We start from the raw sequence: 27,959 nt of genomic DNA, 5'->3' as shown, positions 1-27,959 counted from the left end.
AGTGTTATAATTGTGTTGCGATACAAGTTTAGGGTTATAATTTTGTACTGAAATTGAAATTTTATTGAAATTAAATCAAAATCATGACTCAGATCAGAGCAGCAAAGCAAAAGGCTCAAGCTAATGGGAGTGCTGAGGCTCAGGGGAGAACTGAGGGGGCAATTGCCTTCTGAATCACAGCCTTTTAAAATGCACTGCTTGCTTGATGTTTGTGGAGCAATCGGGTATGAAACATGACATTGCCATTGGGGATGTCTTTGTGTGTGCATGATGTAAGGAAATCAGGCGACAACTAAGCATTGTTATGGGCCTATATGAGAGCTTGAAGGACAGGGTGGATGCCGTTGAAGGATCTAAATTGAGGGCCCATCAAGCTTTCAGCTGTACACATCAACACCAGAGCTTGCACTTGATCATCATGCAACACAGCGGCAACCCCCAGGGCAGAATACACTGGTCCCACAGGAACTAGTAGTTGTTGGTAACTCCATTGTCAGGGAAATGGGGAACATGGTAGGTAAAAAGGATAGGTGGAACAGGACCAGGATTGTCTGCCAGGGGAAAAGGTTGATGACGTTGTAGAGCAGATAACATCTTTTAAGAGCACAAAAGGTGATACTGTTCTACACGTTGGCACTAATGGTATCAAGAGTAGCAGACTGGCAGAATTACTTAACAAGTACAGGTCACTGTTGAAAAAAAGCCGTGAATCAGGGTTGAATTTGAAAGTGTCTGCAATTCTGTCCAGACATGACAGGAGGGAGTATATGATGAAAGCCTTGTCGATCAATTCGGCCTTGGAAAGATTGTGCAAGGCTGAAGGGGTAGAATTTTTTCCAGCCTGGTCTGTACTTGTTAACAGGAGAGACTGCTTCTACAAGGATGGGATACACTTAAATAGAAAGGGTGCAAGAATATTTGCTGATGCTATCGAGGCAGTGTTAGGTGGGTCAGAAAACTGCTAGCTTGGGGGATACAAGGACTAATAGATTAACAGTAGCCACTGGCAGAGGTGAAAGTGATTCTTATACTGCTTCTATTGGAATGAGCAGCAGCCTGGAAAACAAGATGCAGGGTATTTCAGAGACTGCTGGGAGTCATTGCAGTACAAGTAAACACATGGGTTGTTTTAGGGTAGCTAAGAATAGAAACAGGTGCATGTATACTTATGTGTACACCAATGCTAGGAGTTTGGTAAATAAATTTGATGAATTCCAGGTATTGCTCAACGCATCAAAGGCAGATATTGTTGGGATATCAGAGACGTGGTGTCACACAGATATAAGGAATGCAGAACTGGAATTTGGGGAGTACAATGTTTACAGAAAGAATAGACAGGATAGGAAGGGAGGAGGGGTTATGCTATTAGTTAAGAAACACAAAATCCAAGGAAGTGAAGCCAGTCGACATCATTGGACAGTGCAGTGTCGAGTCAGTTTGGTGTGACATAAGCATTGGGAGATTAAAATTGAGAGTAGGAGTGTGCTATAGGCCTAATGAGTATAATAAGAAACTGTACAGGGAAATAGAGAGGGCCAGTACATCAGAGAGTCTTATAATAGGGGATTTTAATTTCCCAGATATTGACTGGAATTTGGGGGCTGGTTACTCACACACTAGCGCGGCTTTTGTGGATTTACTGGATGATTGTTTTCTACATCAGCATGTTCGGGAGGCAACTAGAGGGAGGAATACTCTTGATTTGATTATCAGCAGTGATTCTTCATGCATTAAGAATCTGCAGATAAATGAACTACTAGGTGGCAATGATCACAGTGTGCTGAAGTGGGATTTACTCAAAGAGGTAACTACCATTAGGGGCAAAGGGAAGGGTTATTGCTTTCGTAAAGGCAACTATGATGGACTGAGACAGTATTTAAATTCTATACAGTGGGACCAACTGATGATGTTACCAACAGCAAATGCAAAATGGGAAGCATTCAAAGAACTTATCTTGGAAGCTACTAGGCTTTACATACCAACTAAGAAATATTGTTCAAGGTTTAGGCCTAAATGGATGTCAGATGAACTGATGAGGCATATGGCAGAGAAGAAACATGCAGGGGATACATAGAAATTAACACATGACACGGAAGCCTATGATAGATACAAGTTGATCTGTAACCAAGTTACAAAGGAGGTTAGGCAGGCGAAGGCAGATTACGAGAAATCTTTGGCAAGGGATGCAAAGAAAAACAGCAAAGAGTTCTTTACTTATGTAAACTCTAGAAGGAAGGGGATGAATCAGATTGGTCCACTTGATATCGATGGGTCAACTGTTGATGATCCTGCTCAGGTAACTAACAAACTAAATGAATATTTTGCATCCACATTCACACATGAGGAGTTATTTAGCAAGGGGAAAGCTAGAGGTGTATTCAACTCTAACAGTAAGCTAGAGAATCTTGTAATAACTGAGAGTAAAGTGGAGGAGAAATTGTTGAAGATAAACACAAGGAAGGCACCCGGGGTGGATGGAATCTATCCAGTTATATTAAAGGAGGCAGCAAAGGAAGTAAGCAAACCCTTAGCCATAATTATGAGAGCTTCCTTGGACTCAGGGGAGGTACCCACAGACTGGAGATGTGCAAATGTGACCCCAATTCACAAAGGAGGATCAAAGGCTGACACAACTAATTATAGACCTGTGAGTTTAACTTCTGTTCCAGGAAAATTAATGGAGGCACTAGTTAAAGAAGCACTGCAGGATCATTTAGACAAGACTTCAGTTATAGCTCGGACACAGCATGGTTTTGTTAAGGGGAAGTCTTGCCTGACCAATTTGATTGGATACTATGATGCAGTCACAAAGGAACTGGATGCAGGGAATAACTTTGATATTATATACTTGGATCTTAGAAAGGCTTTTGATACTGTTCCACACGGAAGACGGCTGCACAAATTGGAGCAATGTGACATTGGAGGCAAATTGCTGCTGTGGATAAAGGGGTGGTGAGGGGGAGAAGACAGAGAGTGGTAATCAATGGACACTGCTCGTCGTGGACTAATGTTATTAGTGGAGTCCCTCAGGGCTCAGTGTTGGGTCCATTATTGTGTTCTGTATTTATAAATGATATTGATGATGGTATATCAAACTTAATGTCGAAGTTTGCAGACGATACAAAGGTAGGCAGGGTTGTCAAGGACACTACTGACACTATGCTGCTGCAACAGGATCTGGAAAGGTTGAGCAGATGGGCCGAGAGGTGGCAAATGAAGTTTAACATTGACAAATGTAAAGTACTACACATGGGAAACAGCAACCCCAGAGCAACGTATCAACTCTGTGGTAATACACTGACAGTGGTAGAGAATGAAAGGGACCTGGGAGTGGTTGTGCAGGCAGATATGAAGTTCTCTGAGCAGTGCAGATGGGCTGCATGAGTAGCTCATGGTGTATTGTCAATGATATATAGGAATTTTTCTAGAAGGGATAAGGGGGTGATTATTCCCTTGTATAAGGCAATGGTCAGGCCACACCTAGAGTACTGTATACAGGTCTGGAGGCCTCATTTCAAGAAAGATGTAGAGCTGTTGAAACGAGTACAGAGAAGGGCAACAAGATTAGTGAATGGAACAAAGGGGTGCTCTTACGAAGAAAGGCTTAAGTTTTGCAAATTACACTGTCTGGAGCCTAGGCACCAGCGAGGTGATCTGATAAAGGTGTATTAAGCCTTGAATGGTTTGAGCATGCTCAATGCTGATGGGATTCTTCCTCTCGCTCAGAATAATCACCTGAGAGGGCATAAATTCAAATTGAGGAAAGACAGATGTAGGATAGATATGCAGAAATTTGTCTTTAGCCAGAGGGTAGTTGGTTGGTGGAACAGACTTCCATCCCTTGTCGTGGAAGTTGATAGCCTAAATAAATTTAAGGCTCAGCTGGACAGGTATTTCGAACGAACAGAGGGGTGAAGTGGAAGTGGGTTTTTTTTTTTTTTTTTTTGCTTTTTTTTCGCTTGCCTAATGTCCTTTGTGACTTGATTACAGATTATTTTATATCTACCACAGGCTTCTGTGTTGCATGATAATTTATATGCATTGCATGCATTTTTCTTCTCTGCCACGAGTCTCATTAGTTCATCTGACATCCATTTAGGCCTAAACCTTGAATTGTATTTCTTAATCAGTATGAAAAACCTAGTAGCTTCCATGTTTAATTTCTTAAATGCTTCCCATTTAGAATTTGCTGTTGGTAACATCATCAGTTGGTTCCACTGTATAGAATCTAAAAACTGTCTGAAACCGCTGTAGTCACCTTTACCAAAGCAAAAACCCTTCCCTTCACCCCCGATGGTAGTTATATCTTTAAGTAAATCCCACATCAGTACAATGCGATCACTGCCATCTAGTGGTTTCTGTGATCAGTGTCACTTAGTGGTAAACTGGACTGATGCCAAATCCTTGGCATCAGTCCAGTTTACCAGTGCTGACCACCCTAAATGCAACCAACTATCACCATTAGTTTGATGGCATCTCCTACTTCATTCTCAATCTTTGATGAGTGTTTGCTCAGTGCTTCTTCCCCCAATGAATTATGATGCTTATTCAAAATCCAACACAACCACCGAACCAATTCATTATAGCTAATTGCTAAAGAATTCAATCTAAAACTACTTCAGAAATGGCTTATCATCCTTACCAAACATTTCCCCACAGATTCACTGGTCTGTATCAACAACAGTCAAAACACCACCACAGCCGACAGTCAAACTCCTTGTAGTTCTTGAAGGCCAAGATGGAAATTACCTAGCCTGACATCATGCCAACCTATGATTCCGTAAACATAGGCATCCATCTCCAAAATTATTGTTTCATGGAAGTGTACTTAATTTTCCTTCACTCGCTCTTTGCCTGGAGCCAGTATCATATATAGACTGGACCAAGGCACCTAATCCATCATGTTCCTGCAAGCTTTCCAAAAGGAGACTCGTTGGGTCTCCTCTTCCTAGCCATTTTATATCCATTTCTAATCACTATAACAGATATACTATTCTGTTATGCCAATGATATCAAGGTCCTGATCATCATCAAACTAATAATCTCAAATTTAAATTTCTGTCTCTGAAAAAGGTAGACAATCATTAAATCCTCAAAAATCTGCAGTTATGATTTTCTCTTACTAAACAACCCAAACATGTCTTCTTACCTATTCCAGTATATATATATATATATATAATATTATATATATATATATATTCATAATATATAATATTCATACTGATCTCAGAGTTGTTTTTGACCTAAAGACTTGTGCCAATGTTCATCACATGGAGAGGCCCAAATCGCATCAATGATCTGGGCCTCTGAATCACACACAACTCTCCAAATCATTCCAACTAATGAATACTAGCTCTTTAAATGGGTCAGGTATAAGCAGGCTGCTCTCAAATCTCTCTCTCTCTCTCTCTATATATATATATATAAAAATATATATATATATATATATTTTTTTTTTTTTTTTTTTTCAGTTCAATTTACAGTGGTTAAGCAGGCAATCTTGACATTAAATTTTATCCACTAGCACACATGCACACCTACAATTTTAGTTTTGCAGCCTACTGGTCCACTTATAGTCAGAAGTTGGATGGCCTTGTCCTATATCACTTGTGGTATGGGTGTCTAGAAACACTGGTCATATCCTCAGCTAACTTCATCTTATTTTGTCTTGGTATTTTAACATTCTTTATGATCAGAATGTGTGCAGAATTTTGTTAGTATCCCTACAGATACTATTTTTTCTTTTGGCCATATTCAGTGAATGGTAAAACAAAATGAAACTCAATAGTCAGTTGAAAAGACAAGTAAATTTTGTACATTTAATAAATTATATTAAACAACAAAGATAAAAATGAAAAGAAAGGAGACTGTTTCTTTTATTTTCTTCCTTTCTGGTATGATTACACAGCAATTAAGTGGAAACTAATCACTATTTTACCACATAAACATATTACTGAAATTACAGCATGTATTATATTTGCCAGGAACTACTGTTACCTGTATGCAACAAAAAGGATTAAAATAAAGCTCCCAATTAATATTTAATTGAGCTTCCCTCACTTCAGAAAATGACCAATGGAATTCTTCTGTAATGTCACTACTACTATCTGTATTCAAGCAGGAAGACATCTCACAGGTTAATGCTGACAATTACTTTATTTGGGGGGGGGGATCCATACTTGTGGAACCCGAAGTCACATTTCTCAGCTTGGAAATACAACCTTTAGTCATACAATCAAAGCTCTTTATAGCGACTCTCTTTTTAACGTTCTATACATTATAACATCCTATGTGGTTGGTCCCAGCCAATTTCTCATTAATCTATTGCTATTTTATGAACAATCAATATAACGCCCTTCAAATATAACAACTGTTTTTTCATTTCCCGGGGGTGGTGGTAGAGCTTTAACTGTATATTGAGCTACTCAGATAGAGCCAAGCATTTGGTTCTATCTGAGCCAAATGCTTGGCTCTATCTTTTGACCATTTGACAAAATATGGACAAAACATCCCACTAGTGGTTTGTTAGTCCATAAGATATGGACAATACAATACTGACATTAAATGCATTAAAGTCACTGATGTGTAAGTTAGTGCAAGTGCATAATTTATACACGCAACCAGCTATTAAGTAACGAGGAATTGGCATCGTTAAGTATATTGGTATTCTCATATTGTGAATACCTTCACAAAGAGTTACCATGATATTGCACTACCTCGAATAAGTAATGCTTCACCAATGGAGAAGGCTACTGTTACTTTTTCTCGGCAGATACCACCAACCAGGCGGCACAATTTTGGAGCTTGTTATGTCCTCATCGGTGGGTGGGCAGGTACCCTGGTGATGCAATGATGGCAACCCAGTTCCGAAGTATAACTCCACAATATGAGAGATGCCTAGTGATGTGCAAGTAATTAAGATTATACAAAACTTTAGGGCTATAAGCTTCAGGTTGCAAAATAACTGACGTGAAACAGTTAACTGAAATTAGTGCAAGTGCATCATTTCTACATACAGCCAGCTATTAAGTAACTAGGAATTGGCATCGTTTACATTGGTATTCTCATATTGTGAATACCTTTACAATAAGTTACCATGATACTGCACTACCTCAAATAAGTAACACTTTACCAATGGAAAAGACTGCTGTTACTTATTCTCGGGGTATACCACCCCAGATGGCACCGTTTCGGAGCTGGTTGACTCCTCATCGGTGGGTAGGCAGGTACCCTGGTGATGTAATGATGACAACCCAGTTGCGAAGTATAACTATTTTGCAACCTGAGAGTTATATCCCTAAAGTGCTCTAAGATCTTAATTACTTGCACACTGCTAAGCTTCTCTCATATTGTGAAGTTATACTTCGCAACTGGGTTGTCATCACTGTATCACTAGGGTACCTGCCACCCACCGATGAGGACATAACAAGCTCCAAAATGGTGCAGTTTAGTAGTTTTTTTTTTTTTTTTTTGATTTGGTAGTTGTTGGCGCATCGGCTTCTGTGGCCATATTGCACCTCCCAAGGTTTTTGCAGTACTTTGATCCAAGCCCGAGGCGGGAATCGAACCCGCGACCTTTGGGTTGCCAGGCAGGTACTTTACCCACTCGGCTAGCCCGGTCGGCGTAGTTTAGTAGTCTTGTCAATTGTAAAGCGTTAGTTATTCGAGGTAGTGCAATATAATGGTACCTCATTGTAAAGGTATTCACAATACAAGATGTACTTAACGATGCCAATTCCTAGTTACTTAATAGCTGTCTGTGTATAGAAATTATGCACTTGTGCTAACTTACACACGTCGGTTAACTATTTCGTAACCTGAAGCTTATAGCCCTAAAGTGCTCTATGATTAAAGTACAGATTAATTTATAAAAGGTATATACACTCACAGCTAAATTTTATGTCGAAGCTCTTTATTTGGATTAGTTCTGAAAGATAATGCATGAAATTTATAAAATATTTGGGGGGGGGGGAGTGTAAAGTTTGGAAACCTCTGGACCAGCCAAACCATATGCAAATATGCAAAATTAAGTATACAAAACACATACTACTAAAGAAAATAATAGAACATGAATAAAATAAAAATTAATAAAACTGAAGCAATATCAATTGATAAAACTTAATAAAAGGAATTTATATTTTTGTTCAATTCCCATGATTGGGATGATTAATTCATAAATTAGTACTGCTTTAGTTTTATTAATTTTATTTATGTTCTATTAATTTCCTTCAGTAATATGATTTTGTAAACTTCATTTTGTTTGTTTCCATTTTGATCTGGCTTAACAGATTCAACACCAGCGGACATCAAAATTCACATGTAGCTTTGTTTTTTTTATGTTAGAATACAGAAGACTTGCCATATTTAACCTCTGTGCTTTCCTTAGTTTACTCTGTCACTGGTCATATAGGGGCACCAGTAAACATGTGGCTGCTTCTCAGCATGTCACTACTGAAATACAATCCCTTTTAGATCTACAAGAGTTTGCTCCCACGATGTAATCAAACCTATGGTTTCTTTATATTTCTAGTTTATTTCATTATTTTCCTTTTATGAAGTGTCAGCATGTGCCTGTGAGACATCCTTCCAAGTCTTCCTGCCTGAATACAGGCAGCACTAGTGCCATTACAATACAATTCTATGGTGTATCCCCCTCTCCCCACTTCTATTTCAATCTTCTTTATATATAAATTTCAGCTGTTAATTATTAATTAAGAGCTTCATTTTTATTTGGAAATGGATAGTTCCTGGCAAATATAATAGTTGATATAGTTTCAAACCATGTTCACATGATAAAACTGATTAATTTCCATCTAATTACTGTATTAAATAAGCTTAGCTAAAATTTTTATGATAAATAAAAGCAAAATGCTAAATGCTAAGCAAAATGCCTGTTACCAATTGTTTTTTAATTAACATGATCTTTATTTTTTAAACCATTCTTACCTGATGAATACGATGTAAGCAGACAGCAACAACATGCGAGCACCAAGATGCAATACTGGTACAAGTACAGTTGCAGGAAGTGATGCGACAACGATCAAATGTAACAGCCACATTATAAGATCCTTTAGCTACAGACAGACTCTGAGGAGGAACAACACTGGCACTCAGGTGAAAACCTATTTAAAAACAGTGAAAGCTTTAAAAGGAATAAAGAATTATGTACATAAATTATGAACCTCATTAAATAGCTACACTACAAACTTTTAAACTGCTGACAGGTAAAGGAAAATACACTGATGCACAGAGTTCATTTTGAACCTATTTAATGATACGTCTTTAACTTTTAATAGAGATAATGTAAATTAATTTAGTTTTCATCAAAAAATCAACCATTTTATTTTCCTTACAAATTTCTTCCATCTTCAAAAGATTCATCGCTACTATTACCTGTTTACCGTTCATCACATAACTATTATGCACCATTCTTTACTCATAACTACACATTATAATGCCAACCAATGACTACACAGTAGCTTGTAATCTGTCGCACCCACTACCAATCATTTCATTGTTTGCCACACCTACTTGTCAATCAATATATTCTTCTCGATTTCGGCTCCAGACCGATAACACCTACCGTCTGTTTACCAAGCAGGGCTAGAGTCTGGTGTCAGGAAACTAATTTTCCACGTAAGTTAACCAACGTTTCTTGTCGTTCTCGTGTTGGCTTTCTTTACCTTAGCCAGAATGGTTTTAGAGTGAACAACACAAATGGGGATCAAACTGACCCCTGTTTTGGGTTTTACCTGCCTTAAATAAAAAACAAGCTGTCAACTCAAAATGCAACTCTGTTTCACCAAAAAAGATATTTCTGTAAAATGTTGCATTTTTTAGTTGTAATCATAAAAACAAAAACTCAGCAGTAAACAAATATCAGGATATATAAGCTGTGGTTCTGAATCTTTTTCCAATGGTGAGCATATAATTGGTCAGCCTTTTCACTGTGCAACAGTCAATTTAATAAATGGAAGAACTCTTGTATATTATCTTTTTTTGGAATCTTTAACTAGTCCATATGCACAGAAAAATTTCATAATCTAACTTCCAATCTTAACTCTAGTTTAACTGGCTGGATAATGCTTTCCACTCAATTAAACTTTCTTCACTAATTCTAAAAGTTATTGCTACATCTTCCTTTTTCTGCATCTTACTTCCAAAATAAATTAACTGATTCTGTTTAGCTACAGCTCTCATGTATTCATCCTCTGGATTTCTATGATCTCACTATTCTGATATCATATTGACCTAATCCTGCTAATTCTCCTTTGTTACTGAAGCCTCTCAGGCTGATAGTACTTATTTGATGATTGCTCCAATAGCATATTTATCATTAGGTGTGCTTTTTCCCATGGAAAAGCATAGTGGGGCATTGTTGGCCTGCGAGATGTTCCAGTTGATATCGGTTTAAATTGCTTTATCATAAAAATTCTGAGCCCTTAAGTTACCTGATGACTGAGTCTCATATTCTAATTAAAGCATGTGATAATTGAAGGTTTCCAAAGTTTACCTTATGGTAAACTTTGGAAACCTTCAATTATCACGTGCTTTAATTAGGATTAGGTAAGAAAGGTGGTATTTTGCAAAGCTCACTGAACATAATATACTAGGGTTAACATTTTCCCCATCCTTTCAAATCCAGGAACAAAATGGATTCACCATACAAAATATGGAAATTAAACATACCTATAAAATTCTTATTATATATATATATATAAAACCCCAGGGGCTCACATCTGGTGAGTATGGGCTTGGTACACCCAGGATCCTTAGCTGGATATCATCATTCTTCTCTTTCTTGGTGATTCCTTTCTATTTCTGACTTGTTCGTTCGTTCGTTCGTTCGTTCTCTCTCTCTCTCTCTCTCTCTCTCTCTCTCTCTCTTGGTAATTCTGAAATTTTTTTTTTGGCTGGTGCAGCATATAGCTAATAATAATAAATGTTGTTGTTGGAATTTTTTTTGGCACAAAAGCAACTTTGGCCATATTGCACCTATCTAATATAAATATTATTAAAATTTTAAAAAGTATTATATACAAGGGCTGTTCTGAAAGTACGTGGACCGGCAACACTGCTTCATTGCTATGGAAATGGGTGCCGAGTTTGCAGTCTAGGAATGTTCCCCCACCTTTTCTTAGTTAGTTTGTGCAAGCGTATCGTGTAGTATTCATTGTGTTCGTTATAACAGTTTATGTGAAGTGTGTTTTATGTTGGGGGATGAGAAAGATATATCATTAATTACTGGACAAAGAATCGTGATTGAATTTTGTGTAAAGTTAGGCAAAAGTGGTCAGAATACATTTGAGATGATTAAAGAAGCCTTGGGCAGAATGGCCGTATTTAAATCGTAGAAGCATTTTAAGGATGGAAAGATGAACGAGATGAACAAAGAAGCGGGTGTCCATCTACCTCAAGTGAACGATGAAAACATTGAGGAAGCCGAAACGTTATTGAAAGAAAATAGAAGTTTATTGATTCGTGATCTGGCAGTTCAGTTGAATGCTGGTGTAGTGAGGTGTTATGAAATTGTAAAGATGCACCTTAACATGTCACGTGTTTGAACATGATGGGTACTGCGTGATCTTACCGCAGAACAAAATGAACGCTGTGTTGAACTTTGTCAAGCATTTATTGGCAAAGTGGAAGAAGAGCCTCACTTTTTGAATAAAATAATCATGTGTGACGAGTCCTCGATTAAACATTTTGATCCCGAGTCCAAACTGCTTGCTCGCTCCTTTGGTCCTTGAGGTTGTCACAGACATTCTCTCAGATATGCCAGACAAGCTGTACTTGCTACCTGGGAGTCTAAAACGCTGATGGAACTGATATTCGGGTGACACTCAAGTCAAGTGGACCCAATTTCGGCGAAGTCCGGACGGTCTGTGACAGCCAAATCCTCTGCTTGCAACTTCACGATGGTGGGACTGTTAGTAATCCTGGTTATAACCTCCATGCACAAGTACATGGTGGGTGACCACCCAAGTGTGAACCAACATACACAGGGGTCGAGGTGTGGCACCCACACCACATGGAGGAATGCCGCCCCTCTATGTTACCAGGCAATACTAGGTGGTAGATGACACATCAACCGGTGAAATACCACCACTTTGCTTATTGGAGGCTTGAAGTGGTGGAACCCATGTTTAGTCTCTAGAGCTAAGTTCCGATCAACCCTTCCCTATCTCTTCCATCATGCAGTATGATTGATGACTTTTGAGGTTATGATGAACGTCGTGGCGAGAACCAATATTCCTTACATTTCGAGGGTACAGCTCTAAAACGGTGTTCGCAGGTCGGCCGCTAGTTAGTACACCGGACCGAACCTATTGGTAACTCTCTAGGAGGTTTCCGGATCAGCTAGTGTATAATCTTGCTACCTCTACTCTGCCAGATAGTGACTGCAGGGAGTCCGAGTAGTGTGTATGCGGGGAGCATTGTCGAGGCCACGTTATGTCAAGGATCTGGGTATATTCTTAACACGCGTACGCCATATCCAAAAAAATTCATTACTTCATACAGCATGTCCCACCCACTTTTTCTTACTATTAAATACACCATGAATTGTCAAACTAATAGAGCAAGCTTATCTGCGAAAAGATCTAAACCTCCCAAGCACTTCCTAATTCATTTCACAAATATACGTGGTCTCAATTCTAATTTCAACGATGTCCATTTCCACTTGCAGTCTGCCAAACCCCATGTACTTTTTCTGACAGAATCTCAGTTATCAGTTGATTCAACTACTGCTCATCTCAGATGTCCAAATTATTCGATGTATGATTCCTTTCGCCTCAAAGGTGGTACTTGTGCATATGACCGTTCCAATATTCCCTGTCAGAGACCAATTTGGAATCTCCTCTCTTTGATCTTCTCTGGCTTAAAATCTCTCTACCTCATTGTGTCAAATTCATCTGTTGTCTCTATCATTCTCCCAACTCCACTAATCACTTGGATCTCTTTGACTTCCTCTCTTTGCAACTTGACTTTCTCCAGTCCAACTTCCCTAACAGTGAGGTAATTTTCCTTGGTGATTTTAATGTTCACAACTCCAGCTGGCTTCCGTTTTCTAGTCACACCGACCCAGCAGGTCGAGATGCTGAGGCTTTTGCAATTACTAATGACCTAGCACAGATTGTTCATTTACCTACAAGAATACCGGACAATCCTAATCATACAGCCAATACGCTTGATCTTTTTCTCACAAACAACCCTTCTAAGTACACGGTCGAAGTGAGAGGTCCTTTAGGCGATCACAACTTGGTGATTGTCTCTTCTCCAATGGAACCTTTATCTCATAGCTATTCCCAACCTCGTGTTGTTTGGCACTACAAGAATGTAAAATGGGATGACCTGCGAGACTTCTTTTCTTCTTTTCCATGGTCGGATTACTGTTTCAAAACTTCTGATGTCAATGTTTGCTCAGATTGTGTCAGTGAAATTATTCTTGCAGGAATAGAATCCTTTATCCCACACTCCATTTTAAAATCTCGTCCTTTATCTAAACCTTGGTTTTCCAATAAATGTGCTAAGGCTGTTCAAGAGAAGAATGTTGCATATCGTAATTGGCTTGTTTCTAATTCTTCAGTTTCATTTTCTGCCTATACCAAAGCTCGCAACAATTGTAAAGCAGTTATTAATCAGTCCAAACTAGAGTTTGAACAGGCTAAGAGTAGAAAACTTTCTTCTTGCCCTAATGGTAGCTGAGCATTCTGGTCTCTTGCCAAAGCTATTGGCCACAACTTTTGCCCATCTCTGCTCCCACCTCTGTCCAAACCAGATGGTTCTGTTGTCACTTCAGCCAAGGATGACCTGCTAGCATCCCATTTTTCTTCCAGCTCATGTATTAATGATCTTGGTAAAACACATCCCACCATTCCCAACACGCTCCATTCAATGGCCCCTGTGGTCTTCCGTCAAAAGGATATCAGGATTTTGATGAATCTCGATGCTAAGAAAGCTCCAGGTTCTGATGGTATTTCTCCACTTCTTCTCAAAACCTGTGCTCCTAAACTTACTCCTATTCTTTGCTGCCTTTTTTCATTTTCTTATTCCGAAGGTGTTTTTCCTTCTGCTTGGAAATTTGCTCATATCCAGCCAGTTCCTAAAAAGGGTGACAAATCCCTCCCATCCAATTATCGTCCCATTGCAATTACTTCTACTCTTTCTAAAGTAATGGAGAAATCAATTAACTGTCAACTCTTAAACTACCTAGAAACCTTCCGTCTGATCAATGATCGCCAGTATGGATTCCGTTAGTGTTGATCCGCTGGTGATATTCTGGTTTATGTTTACCCATTTATGGACTAATTCAATGGAAAGGTTCGGTGAAACACAAGTAGTTGCTCTTGACATCTCAAAGGCTTTTGATCGTGTTTGGCATAAAGGTCTTCTAAACAAGCTTCCATCTTATGGTTTGCCAACTGTTTTTAGTAATTGGTTATCCAGTTTTCTCTCTGATCGCTCTCTGAGGATGATGGTAGATGGCTCTCTGTCTTCTAACTTCTCCACTAATGCCAGTGTCCCCCCAAGGTTCAGTTTTTTCCCCCACTCTTTTCCTCTTGTATATTAATGACCTTCTTCCATTGACTGGAAATCCTATCCATAGTTTTGCTGATGATAGCACACTGCATTCCACTTTCCATTTTGAGAAACCTTGTCCTGCTCAATTAGCTTCAACTTCTCGAATATCTGCTACCAATTCCTTAAATGCCGATCTTCAGGTAATTCTCCAGTGGGGCAAAGACAACTTAGTTGATTTCAACCCTGCTAAAACTCAGTCTTGTCTTATATCTCGCAAAAAGGATTCTTCTGCTCCTATGCTTATCTTTAGTGACACTCCGATTTCTAGACAAAATGATATATCTCTTTTGGGGATTACCCTGACTTCTAATCTCTCTTGGCACAAGCACATTACAAATATTGCTTCCTCTGCATCTGAAAAACTTGGTTTTCTCTTTCGCTCTCGGCGTTACTTTTCTTCCAAGCAGCTGCTCACTCTGTATAAATCGCAAATCTGCCCTGCCATGGAATATTGTTCTCACATCTGGGGTGGTGCCCCCAAAACCTCTCTCAGGCTTCTTGATTCCATTCAAAAGAGGGCAGTTAGGTTAATTAATGATTCATCTCTAACAGTCTCTACACTCACTTTCTCATAGACGTACTGTTTCTGCTGCATGCCTCTTCTACAGATACTTCCATGGGCACTGTTCTTCCGAATTGGCTTCTATAATTCCCACTCTCTCTTTCAAAACAGTCCGAACACGTGCAGCCACCAGCCAACATCCATTTACTGTCCAACTTCAAACCCACAGAACCAACTTTTTATCTTCCTCATTTATTCATTCAACTGCCATTTTCTGGAACAACCTTCCTTCATACGTATTTCCTGAAAATTACAATCTACAGAAGTTCAAGTCCAATGTCAACAAATATCTTCTTTCGTCTTCTCAACCTCCAACCAAAGCACGGTACTAAGTACTATAGGTTCTAATACCTCTCGTGTTTGGGGTTCACATAAAAAAAAAAAAAAAAAAAAAAAATAGCAGTCAAGCATATGGAAACACCATGATTCACCAATTTCAAAAAAAAAATTGAGTTTTTGGTTCATCAAAAAAATTTATGTTGATTTTGTTTTTTGATGCCCACAGAATAATAATGCAGCACTGGGTTCCTGAGAAATAAACTGCAAATAGAGAATATTATGCTAACACATTGCGAGTTCACCTCAAGGGAGCAATTCGCAAAAAAAGACCAGAACTGCTTAATCAAGAATGGTTTCTTCTTCAAGATAACACTGGGCTACATGTCGCACAACCAGCAATGTAAGCTTTAGCAAAAACTGGTGGTCAACCACTAGACCACCCTCCATATAGCCCAGAACTCGCCCCATGTGATTTCTGGGTTTTTCCGAGCCTCAAAAAAGAGTTAAGAGGAAAAAAATTTAACACAAATGAAGAAGTTAAATCTGCCAACATCTGCTATCCTGCAACGTCTTTCAAAAAATGGGCTGCAGCACATGTTTCAGAACTAGTGAACCACTTTAAAAGGTGTACAGAATTTGAAGGACGCCATTTTGAAAAGGAGACCCACACCAAACTCCCGAGTGACTCAGACCGAGAGCAATGATCTCGATCCGCATATTTTCGGAACAGCCTGCATATATATTCAACACTATTAGTTACTTCCATTTTCAGTTTATTTCAAATTTAGAACTTTCAAAGGGCATGAAATTTGAAACTACGTATCATGATTCCCACAGTGTATTCGCCATCTTGAGAGAATACTGAGTTTTTCCTTTTGAATTGGATTTCCTACAGGACTTCATCTTTCTGTTCTTCTATGCGTAGAGCTAGCTTTCAGCAAACTGCATCCCTACTAACTTGCTTGTATCTTTTTTCCTTTTCTTACCAACCCTAGGGCTAAGAAGAGCCTGCTTTATGGGCACAAAATGTTGTTTGATTAACAGTACAGATAGTAGAAATTTCCGGGCTCCTTGTACCTAGGGGGTAGTAACCAGAGGTTGAGAGTGCTATATGAGCCTCTAGGTTAAATGGGCAGTCATATGGAGTTTTGGAGATCAAAAACTCCATAACAGACACTGCACAGTGGCAGGACACATTGTCATGGTTCAATTTTTGGCCTTTTCAGGTAAAATATGCAGAACTATTCCATGGCCATTAAAGGACTTCTGAGCATAAAGTTTGGTTGACAGTTTTATCTTGAGGCACAAACTCTTTGTTTACCAATACACAGTGATAAAGAAACAGATGAAAATCAATATGATCATTCATGCTTTTATCAGGCATGGCAAGCTTGTGGTGTGCAATTCTTCGCTCTAGATTCTGGATTGTATTCAAACTTTCATCACCTGTTATCACTCACTGAAGGAAGTCGGATACAGTATCAACACGATCAAGAGAGGCGAGGCAGAAGTTCTTCCGATTTTGCTTCTGCTCTACAGTGAGATTTTTTAAACCATTTCACACAAAGTTTGCTCACACACAAATGCTATGTTAAAATGTCATGGACAGCTCAGTGACTCATATTCAGTTCACCTGCCATTAATCTCACAGTCAAATGCAAGTCGGACACATTCAGAGCCCTTGCCCTCCCCACATGTGTGTGGGTTGGTCACTCACACACTAGTCAGACTTTTGTGGATTTATTGGATGATTGTTTTTTACAGCAGCATGTTCGAGAGGCAACCAGAGAAAGTAATACTCCTGATCTGGTTATCAGCAGTGATCATTCATGTATTAGGAATTTGCAGATAAAAGAACCACTAGGTGGCAGTGATCACAGTGTACTGACGTGGGATTTACTTAAAGATTTAATTACCATCAGGGGTAAGGGAAAGGGTTTTTGCTTCCGTAAAGGCGAGTACAGTGGTCTCCGACAGTTTTTAAATTCTGAACAGTGGGATCAACTGACGATGTTACCAACAATAAATTCTAAGTGGGAAGCATTCAAGGAATTAATCGTGGAAGCTACTAAACGTTTCATACCTATTAAGAAATATTGTTCAAGGTTTAGGCCTAAATGGTTGTCAAATGAACTAATGAGACTCGTAACAGAGAAGAAAAATGCATGGGATGCATATAAATTATCAAGCGACTCAGAAGCCTATGGCAGATATAAGTTAATCTGTAATCAGGTCACAAAGGAGGTTCGGCAGGCGAAGGCAGATTACGAGAAATCCTTGGCAAAAGATGTTAAGAAAAACAGCAAGGATTTCTTTACTTATATAAACTTTAAAAGGAAGGGGATGAATCAGATTGGTCCACTTGACATCGATGGTTCGACTGTTGATGATCCTGCTCAGATAGCAAACAAGCTGAATGAGTATTTTGCATCTACATTCACACGTGAGGAATTATTAAGGTTTGAAAATGACAGAAGGTTATCAAATTGTAGCAGGATACTTAATGATTTTGTAATAACTGAGAGCAAAGTGGAAGAGAAATTGTTGAAGTTAAACGTAAGAAAAGCACCTGGGGTGGATGGGATCTATCCAGTTATATTAAAGGAGGTGGCAAAGCAACTAAGCAAACCCTTACCCATAATTATGAGAGCATCTTTCGACTCAGGGGAGGTTCCCACGGACTGGAGATGTGAAAATGTATCCCCAATTCACAAAGGGGGATCGAAGGGTGACACGAGTAATTACAGACCAGTTAGTTTAACTTCTGTTCCTGGTAAAATAATGGAGTCACTGGTTAAAGTTGCATTGCAGGATCATCTAGACAGGACTGCAGCAATAATTCAGACACAGCATGGGTTTGTTAAGGGAAAGTCTTGTCTGACAAATTTGATAGGATATTATGATGTGGTTACAAAGGAACTGGATGCAAAAAATAATTTTGATATCATATATTTGGATTTCAGGAAAGCTTTTGACACTGTTGCGCATGGAAGACTATTGTACAAATTGGAGCAAAATGGTATTAAGGGTAAGTTGCTACATTAGATAAAAGGATGGTTAAGTGGGAGAAGACAGAGGGTGGTAATCAATGGGTGCTGCTCTTCTTGGACTAATGTTATTAGTGGGGTCCCACAGGGTTCAGTGTTAGTTCCACTGTTGTTTTGTATATTTATCAATGATATTGATGAAAGTATATCAGGCTTAATGTCGAAGTTTACAGATGATACAAAGGTTGGTAGGGTTGTTAATGACAGTAGCGGCAGTGTGCTACTGCAACAGGATCTAGATAATTTCGGCAGATGGGCTAAGAAGTGGCAACTGAAGTTTAACCTTGACAAATGCAAAGTACTGCATATGGGTAGAAGTAACCCCAGAGAAACGTACCAACTGTGTGGTACTACACTTAAGGTGGTAGAAAATGAAAAAGACCTGGGAGTAATTGTGCAGGCAGATATGAAGTTTTCTGAGCAATGCAGACAGGCTGCCAGGGCAGGTCATGGGGTTTTGTCAATGATATATAGGAATTTTGCTAGCAGGGAAAAGGAGGTGATTATGCCTCTGTATAAGGCAATGGTCAGGCCACGCCTTGAGTACTGCATACAGGTCTGGAGGCCTCATTTTAGGAAGGATGTAGATTTACTTGAGCGTATACAGAGAAGGGCAACAAGATTGGTGAGGGGAATGAAGGGATCCTCTTATCAAGAGAGGCTTAAGTTCTGCAAATTGCAGTGGCTGGAGACTAGGCACCTGCGCGGTAATCTGATTGAGGTGTATAAGGCCTTGAATGGGTTCAGCACGCTGAATTCTGATGGGATCCTTCCACTTGTTCAGATTACGAATCTAAGGGGGCATAAATTCAAATTAAGAAAGGACAGATGTAGAATAGATGTGCGGAAATTTGCCTTTAGCCAGCGGGTGGTTAATTGCTGGAACAAACTTCCATCTGTCGTTGTGGAAGTTGATAGGTTGAATAAATTTAAGGAGGAACTGGGCAGGCATTTGGAGGGAATGGTGTGATTTTTTTTTTTTTTTTTGGCTGATGCTGCATAAGCTCATACACTTGCTTTCTTGCATCACATGCCACTACTACTACTACATTCTCTTCTGTTGTTGCTGAGTCATGTGGATCATCTTCAAGAACATTACATCCTTCCAAAAAGGCCTTGTGCTATTGAAAAACGTGGGCTCAGGATAAAACTTGATCTCCATAAGCTTTTTTTTTTTCTTTTTTTTTTTTTTTAAACTTTTCATGTTTCCATCACACTTTTTGTTGAGTTTGATGCAAAATTTGATGGCATAACATTGTTTGATATTCCTCCACTCCATTTTTCATGATTCAGTTTGTCAACTGAATCATGAAATTTGGAGTGGAGGAATATCAAACACATAAGCAACCAACTGAGTTGGTTGCTTACTTCACGAGGACTCAACACATATTGAATGCAATGAGACAAGACTCTTGTTGTGTAGAGAGGTTCAATCTACATGGTGATATGCAGTATGCATGTGGTGTGTTGCCACATCAAATTTTATAAAATCAGTCCTATCAATTTTGACTACATAGCACATACGTACAAATGTATTCCATTCTTTACTATGTGAAATAATGATAAATCTTTCAAAAACAAATACGGTAAACTGTAGCTGTTTATTGACGTAGTGGAAAAATAAAAACAAGTAACCTGATACTATTAACAAACAGCATCAATGCTTGTTAGTACCACACCAGTCTGCCATTTATTTAAAAGATGAGATAAGCCTAGGCAGATTACATTTTAACAATATAATATCATCCCTATAAGGTTAATTGGCCTCTAAACAAATTTCATCACCCTTCAAACAAATACAAAAGCAGTGCAATACCAAAGCAACTCACTGTAAAGGCAAAGTTTGTTCTGCACTTCGAGACCACATTCATACTAATGCAGTCACAACAGCAACTGCTCAAACAATATGTCCTATCAACTTGACAAAATTAGAATGTAAAACGAATTCCAAAATCTAACCATCTAAAATCACTGAAAGATTTTTGCCCAATCTCTATACAAAGTATGGTGCAACCAACATGCTTAAGGTCTTTGATAAACTCAACAACCCACAAAAGTCAACCATGACTATGTATGTCCAATCTACTGGATATCTCTTCAGAATAGAGATCATATGCAACAAATCACAGATCAATATAATCCTTTTCAATAACAATGTAGCCTTCAATAATGTGCCCATCCATGCCCTACTTTATTTACTATAATACTACTTTAAAGTCTCATGTCCCCCACTTCAGATCATTACCTTTCTGCTGAAAATGAGAAAATTAACCATCTCTCACATAGCAAAAACTTAGCAACCATCTGTCAGAAAAGAATCTGTCAGTGTGGCATGATATCCGTCTCTGATGCATTAGGATTAGTAGAGGCATATGATGCAAGAAAGCAAGCTTATGCAGCCAAAAAAAAAAAAAAAAAAACACTTCCACTTCACCCCTCCATTCGTTCGAAATACCGCCTTAAATTTATTTAGGCTATCAACTTCCACAACAGGGGATGGAAGTCTGTTCCACCAACCAATTACCCGCTGGCTAAAGGCAAATTTTCACACATCTATCCTACATCTGTCTTTCCTCAATTTGAATTTATGCCGTCTCAGGTGATTATTCTGAGCTAGAGGAAGAATCCCATCAGCATTCAGCATGCTCAAACCATTCAATGCTTTATACACCTCAATCAGTTCACCTTGCCGGTGCCTAGTCTCCAGACACTGTAATTTGCAAAACTGAAGGCTTTCTTCGTAAGAGCAACCTTCGTTCCATTCACTAATATTGTTGCCCTTCTCTGTACTCATTCCAGCAGCTCCATATCCTTCTTGAAATGAGGCCTCCAGACCTGTATACAGTACACAAGGTGTGGCCTGACCATTGCCTTATACAAGGGGATAATCACCTCCTTATTCCTGCTAGAAAAATTCCTGTATATCATTGACAAGACACCATGAGCTACTCTTGCAGCCTACCTGCACTGCTCAAAGAACTTCATATTTGCCTGCACAATTACCCCCAGGTCCTTTTCATTCTCTACCACTGTCAGTGTAGTACCACAGAGTTGATACGTTGCTCTGGGATTGCGTTTCCCATATGTAGTACTTTACATTTGTCAATGTTAAACGTCACATGCCACCTCTCAGCCCATCTGCTCAACCTTTCCAGATCCTGTTGCAGCAACATAGTGTCAGTAGTGTCCTTGACAACCCTGCCAACCTTTGTATCGTCAGCAAACTTGGACCAATATCATTTATAAATACAGAAAACAATAATGGACCCAACACTGAACCCTGAGGGACTCCACTAATAACATTAGTCCATGATGAGCAGTGTCCATTGATTACCACTCTGTCTTCTCCCCGTCAACCACCCCTTTATCCACAGCAGCAATTTGCCTCCAATGCCACACTGCTCCAATTTGTGCAGCAGTCTTCCATGTGCAACAGTATCAAAAGCCTTTCTAAGATCCAGGTATATAATATCAAAGTTATTCCCTGCATCCAATTCTTTTGTGACTGCATCATAGTATCCAATCAAATTGGTCAGGCAAGACTTCCCCTTAACAAAACCATCCTGTGTCCGAGCTATAACTGAAGTCTTGTCTAGATGATTCTGCAGTGCTTCTTTAACCAGTGCCTCCATTAATTTTCCTGGAACAGAAGTTAAACTCACAGGTCTATAATTACTTGTGTCGGCATTTGATCCTCCTTTGTGAATTGGGGTCACATTTGCACATCTCCAGTCTGTGGGTACCTCCCCTGAGTCCAAGGAAGCTCTCATAATTATGGCTAAGGGTTTGCTTACTTCCTTTGCTGCCTCCTTTAATATAACTGGATAGATCCTATCCACCCCAGGTGCCTTTCTTGTGTTTTATCTTCAACAATTTCTCCTCCACTTTACTCTCAGTTATTACAAGATTATCTAGCTTACTGCCAGAGTTGAATCTTCCTCTGGCATTCCCCTCACTGAATAACTCCTTATGTGTGAATGTCAATGCAAAATATTCATTTAGTTTGTTAGCTACCTCAGGATCATCAACAGTTGAACCATCAATATCAAGTGGACCAATCTGATTCATCCCCTTCCTTCTAGAGTTTACATAATTAAAGAACTCTGCTGTTTTTCTTTGCATCCTTTGCCAAAGATTTCTCATAATCTGCCTTCACCTGCCTAACCTCCTTTGTAACTTGGTTACAGATCAACTTGTTAATTTATGTATCCCAAGCATTTTTCTTCTATTATGTCTCATTAGTTCATCTGACATCCATTTAGGCCTAAACCTTGAACAATATTTCTTAGTTGGTATATAAAGCCTAGTAGCTTCCAAGATAAGTTCTTTGAATGCTTCCCATTTTGAATTTGCTGTTGGTAACATCATCAGTTGGTCCCCCTGTATAGAATTTAAATACTGTCTCAGACCATCATAGTCACCTTTATGAAAGCAAAAACCCTTCCCTTTACCCCTGATGGTAGTTACCTCTTTGAGTAAATCCCACTTCAGCACACTGTGATCACTGCCACCTAGTGGTTCCTTTATCGGCAGATTCTGAATGCATGAAGAATCACTACTGATAATCAAATCAAGAGTATTACTCCCTCTATTTGCATCCCGAACATGCTGATCCTCCTTTGTGAATTGGGAGGATCAGCATGTTCGAGACGCAAAAAATCGATTGAAAACAATCATCCAATAGATCCACAAAAGCCTTGCTAGTGTGTGAGTGACCAACCCACAAATTCCAGTCAATATCTGGGAAATTAAAATCCCCTATTATAAGACTCTCTTGATTTACTGGCCCTCTCTATTTCCCTGTACAGTTTCTTATTATACTCATCAAAGTCATTAGGCCTATAGCACACTCCTACTCTCAATTTTGACCTCCTAATGCTTATGTCACACCAAACTGACTCGACACTGCACTGTCCAGCGATGTCGACTGGCTTCACTTCCTTGGATTTTATGTGTTTCTTAACTAATAGCATAACCCCTCCTCCCTTCCTATCCTGTCTGTACACATTGTACTCCCCAAATTCCAGTTCTGCATTCCTTATTATCTGTGTGACACTACGTTTCTGATATCCCAACAATATCCGCCCTTGATGCTTTCAGCAATACCTCAAATTCATCAAATTTATTTACCAAACTCCTAGCATTGATGTACATGCAAGTATACATGCACCTGTTCCTATTCTTAGCTACTCTAACACAACCCATGTGTTTACTTGTACCACAATGACTCCCAGCAGTCTCTGAAATATCCTGCATCTTGTTTTCCAGGCTTCTGCTCATTCCAATAGAAGCAGTGCAAGAATCACTTTCACCTCTGCCAGTGGCTACTGTTAATCTATTAGTCCTTGTATCCCCCCAAGCTAGCAGTTTTCCGACCCACCTAACACTGCCTTAATAGCATCAGCAAATATTCTTGCACCCTTTCCATTTAAGTGTATCCCATCCCTGTAGAAGCAGTCTCTCCTGTTAACGAGTACAGATCGTGCAGTTTAAGAGTCATTCCTTGCCTTATATCCTCACTTTCATCCCTGTGTGGCTGAACTGAATCTATTTGTGATATCTGATAGTCCCCACAGTACCCACTAAATCAATGAAAATCTCTCAGTACAGAGATCCTTATCAAATATCTTGCAATGGCTGGGCTCAAGTTAAGCCATGAAAAAATTGCACAGATGGCCTTCATGAAGAGGAACCATAAAAACAATATCCAAGCATTCGTTAATGGGAGTATGGCATAAAAAGTTTTATCCTATACAGACCTTTGTAATTAAATTTGTCTCACAATTCTGATATCATTATTTCTTTTGATAGTTTTTTGTATAGAGAGAAAGAAGTAAAACAGAAAATACTTCTTTGATTTTCTTTTCTTCTCTGTGAAATCTTTTTCACCTCCTAATAGCCTAAAATTACTTTTCTTATATGCAAATTTTTACTCAATCGCATGTCTGCCAGTTCCTTTTGTTTTTTTTTTTTTTTGCATTACCTTTTGAAATGTGTTTGGTATATTCTGAGTTTTCCCATCTATACTGTCTCCTACATATATCTTTCTGAATTCACATATATTCCAGTGAATTGTGTCTTCTTTTTAATAGAGGTGTTAGGTCTTTCAATTGATTTCCCATCTTATTTATAGATTTAAAAATTACACCTAACCCACATTTTTTGCAAATGCGGGGCAGGTGCAATTTTTTGAGATATGGAATGAATATAGACTTTCTATAACCTAATTTTATTGTTTGTTCCCATTTTCCTTATTAATGAATTTATTTATAGTTTTATCTATTAATTTGCCTGGATTTTTTTTTTTTTTTTTGTATCATAATTTTAATCTTTACTATTTCTTCCTCTATTTTTCATTGTTTAAAAAACTCTTAATTACATCTGCCTCATTAAGAGTTTTAGTAATTCCAGTTTTTATTTTGTGTTAATGACTGAAAATTTAAATACCTTCCGAAGTAGCTGTAGTGTGTTTTATTTTGTACACCTGGATTACCTTTCTGGTTACCTTCTTTTTTAATTAAAATATCTAAAAATGGTAGCTCAATATCGTCCTCCATCTCTACTTTAAATTTTATACTTCTGTGTAAGCCATTCATACAGTTTTTGGAACATGGGGAATGAGAAGTGAGAGATTTCAAAGACTACATGAATAACTTATATGGGAGTAAAGTTTAAACTAAAGATGGATATATATATAAATAGCCAACTAACGGTGCACGAACTTTAGGAAGATAATTAAATTTTGCTTCCAATCATTCACATAACATAAAAAATTGCAATTATTAAAACCCTAAATGACAAGATGACTTACTGTTCATACCAACAGCACAAAGTTTCTTACCTTAATCCCACCGTCTGCATACCCAATGGCAATTATGTCTTCAATCACATAGAACTTGACCACTCTTTCAACTTACTGAAAATGTTTGGGTTAAACCTTAACACTTCGAAATCTGCAATAATGATTTACTCATTGAAACAGCAACCAACAGTAATTCAACCATCAGTTTCTGGCACTCTCATCCCAGTGGTTACCTGCCATAAGGATCTCAGTGTCTATTTTGATCCAAAACTGAGATTTGATAAACACAGAATACCGCCAGAAGTGATTTATCACCCTATGCTGGACAGTTTATTTTTTATTTGGTTTTTTTATGAGCATTAGCAACTAAAGCCATATTGCTCCGAGGTTATGCGGTGGTCATTCCCTGACCTTTCCGCATCCTCCATATTTGGTGGTCATGGGCTCAAACCCCGATCTTATCAAGAAGCGTGTGCTAGGCACTGCCGCTTCTGCCCACCTGGCTACAGAGGTGCCCCTATGCTGGACAGTGAAGCAACACCTACTTCATTCAAACGATGCCACAACCACTACCAGATATCTTCAAACCAGTGCTTATCTGGTTATTTTATACAATGCTGAAATTTGGGCATCTGCATCGTTCTCACTTCAAAAACCAGTGTTCGCGTGTGAATACTGGACCCTGAAATGGGTGGGTGGGTGGGTGGGTAATATGGGTTGTGTTGTTTTGACCTCTTAGCCATGAGGTAGTGATCATCAGAAAAGCTGCTTCCTGGTGCCTGTTACTGGCATAAGGAGCCGGGCCTCTACTGTCATTAATTTAAACTATTCTGCTGCAAGAGATGATAACCATTTTGGACTGCCCACTATCGCATGTTATTCAGGGATATCTGCAGCTGCCAATTAATAAATCTCATATTTTGAGAATGGCAGTAAACAGAGAGGTCATTGACAAAAAGGTAATGACTGTATCTGGAAGCTATTCAATGACAAAAAGAGTGGTACTCAGTACTGACCCCTGTAGAATCCCTTTCTTGGATGAACATTGTAAAAAGGGCACATTGGTATCGAACTTGAAAGGTACAACTACTTTGAAAAAAATTATTCACAAATACAAGTAAGTTTTTCTGTAGACCAAGAGAAACGAAGCTAATAAAGCATTCCATGCCACTAATTAGTGTCAAAATACTTCTCTATATCTATGGAGACTATTATAAGATGTTTATTTTTAATAAAAGCATTACATATAGCAAATTTAGCCATGAAAATAAGATCCAGGTAGGACCTCTATTGAAGAGAGCCACTCTAACTCATTAAATGTTGTGACTCAACAATCCAAACGAATCTACTGCAGACTATTTTTTAAGAATCTATCCAAGGATAGCTGGAGAAAAAGATGGTCTATGATTATGGGAATTGGTGAATTGTTTTCAGGCTTCAGGAAAGCTGAAGATTTTCACAATCGAATATTTTCTAGAAATATTCGCTTGTAAAAGAGGAGGTGCAAAGCATTATTATCTAGATGTAACATGACATAGTAAATCCCATCTGGCACAGCAACACCGTTCAGTGCTGTTCTAATGCCATGCAAAATTCATAATATTGAAGAAGTTGGTTATATGGAAGTTTTGCATAAGTTTAGCAACACTTTTGCCTAAAGCACTGGCTATATCAGAGGGGCTTGGGTGTTCTTGCCAATTCCAGGAGATGATCGGAAAATGTATGTTAAGAAGCTTGCTAAAAAGCTAATTTCTTTCATATTATTCTAGAGTCAGTATTCCTTTTAATGTTGGAAACAAAACAAGTCCAGAATTCCCTCTTGGCTTGCCTTCGGACCAGACATATTTTCACCCGTAACTTCTTATTGTTGGTGAGATTAACCATGGTTGAAACGTAGTGAAACAAATTCCAGGATTTACCTTTTGCCTTTTTTGCTTTTGTGCATTCTTCATTCCACTGATAGTTAATTCTTCCAAGCCAGGGAATTCAATAATGGAAGTAAGCCTTTGGCCACATTTAAAACATGCATTGTGATGTAACAATGCACCTTCTAAATGTGGCCTTCTAAGCAAATAAAATTATTTTCCTCATCGAGGGAAACAATGACCAATACTTGTATAAATTAGGTCGGGAAAATTTCTACTTCATGCATGAAGAGCTAAAATAGGCTGAACAGGTTACACACAATTGAAAGGTGATCACTGCCATAAGATCATTTATCACTGATTGCTCTAGATTCAGGAAGAATATATTGAAGAATATACTCGAAAGATCTACAGAGGTATGTCCAGTTGAGCACTGTACAAGAAAGTGCGCACCAGTATAGTCTAAGGTTCATGTCTCTAGAAGACTTTCAAATAGTCAGTCACATCTAATTCCAGGCACCCCCCATAAAGGGTGGTGCCCAATAAAATCCCCTAATTACAGAAAGGTGGAGTAGCTGCATGATTAGATCTTAAAGTTCTATTGATGAGTAAGTATGGCTTGGGAATAGGGGAAGAATAGAGACAAGTGTAATTGCAATATGAGTAATATAAGATGTACATGAAAAATTTCCATCTGGTTCTGAAGAGGGATGTGTTTAGCCAGGATCTGTGAATATACCAACACAACCACACCACCACATGCAGTGCCTGTTGTATTACAATCTTACCAATGGAGAGTTTTTTTATTGAAAGATAAATTT

The 27,959-nt window shown here is 38.7% G+C and overlaps 1 protein-coding gene across 3 annotated transcripts in view; it reads right to left on the bottom strand.

Moving 5' to 3' along the window:
- The window catches only part of Dora (zinc finger SWIM domain-containing dorado), a 729,579-nt gene that overhangs the window by 590,714 nt on the left and 110,906 nt on the right, over positions 1–27,959 (bottom strand). For all 3 annotated transcript variants that reach the window (XM_090389614.1, XM_090389612.1, XM_090389613.1), the window contains exon 4: positions 8,947–9,122. In XM_090389614.1, the coding sequence (XP_090245740.1) occupies positions 8,947–9,122 (176 nt within the window). The remainder of the gene's footprint in view (positions 1–8,946; positions 9,123–27,959) is intronic.

Source organism: Mastigoproctus giganteus, chromosome 2, assembly GCF_048544385.1.
Source record: "Mastigoproctus giganteus isolate SK-2022 chromosome 2, ASM4854438v1, whole genome shotgun sequence".
In the NCBI taxonomy this organism is placed as follows: domain Eukaryota; kingdom Metazoa; phylum Arthropoda; class Arachnida; order Uropygi; family Thelyphonidae; genus Mastigoproctus; species Mastigoproctus giganteus.
This window is presented reverse-complemented; position numbering and strand designations above follow the sequence as displayed.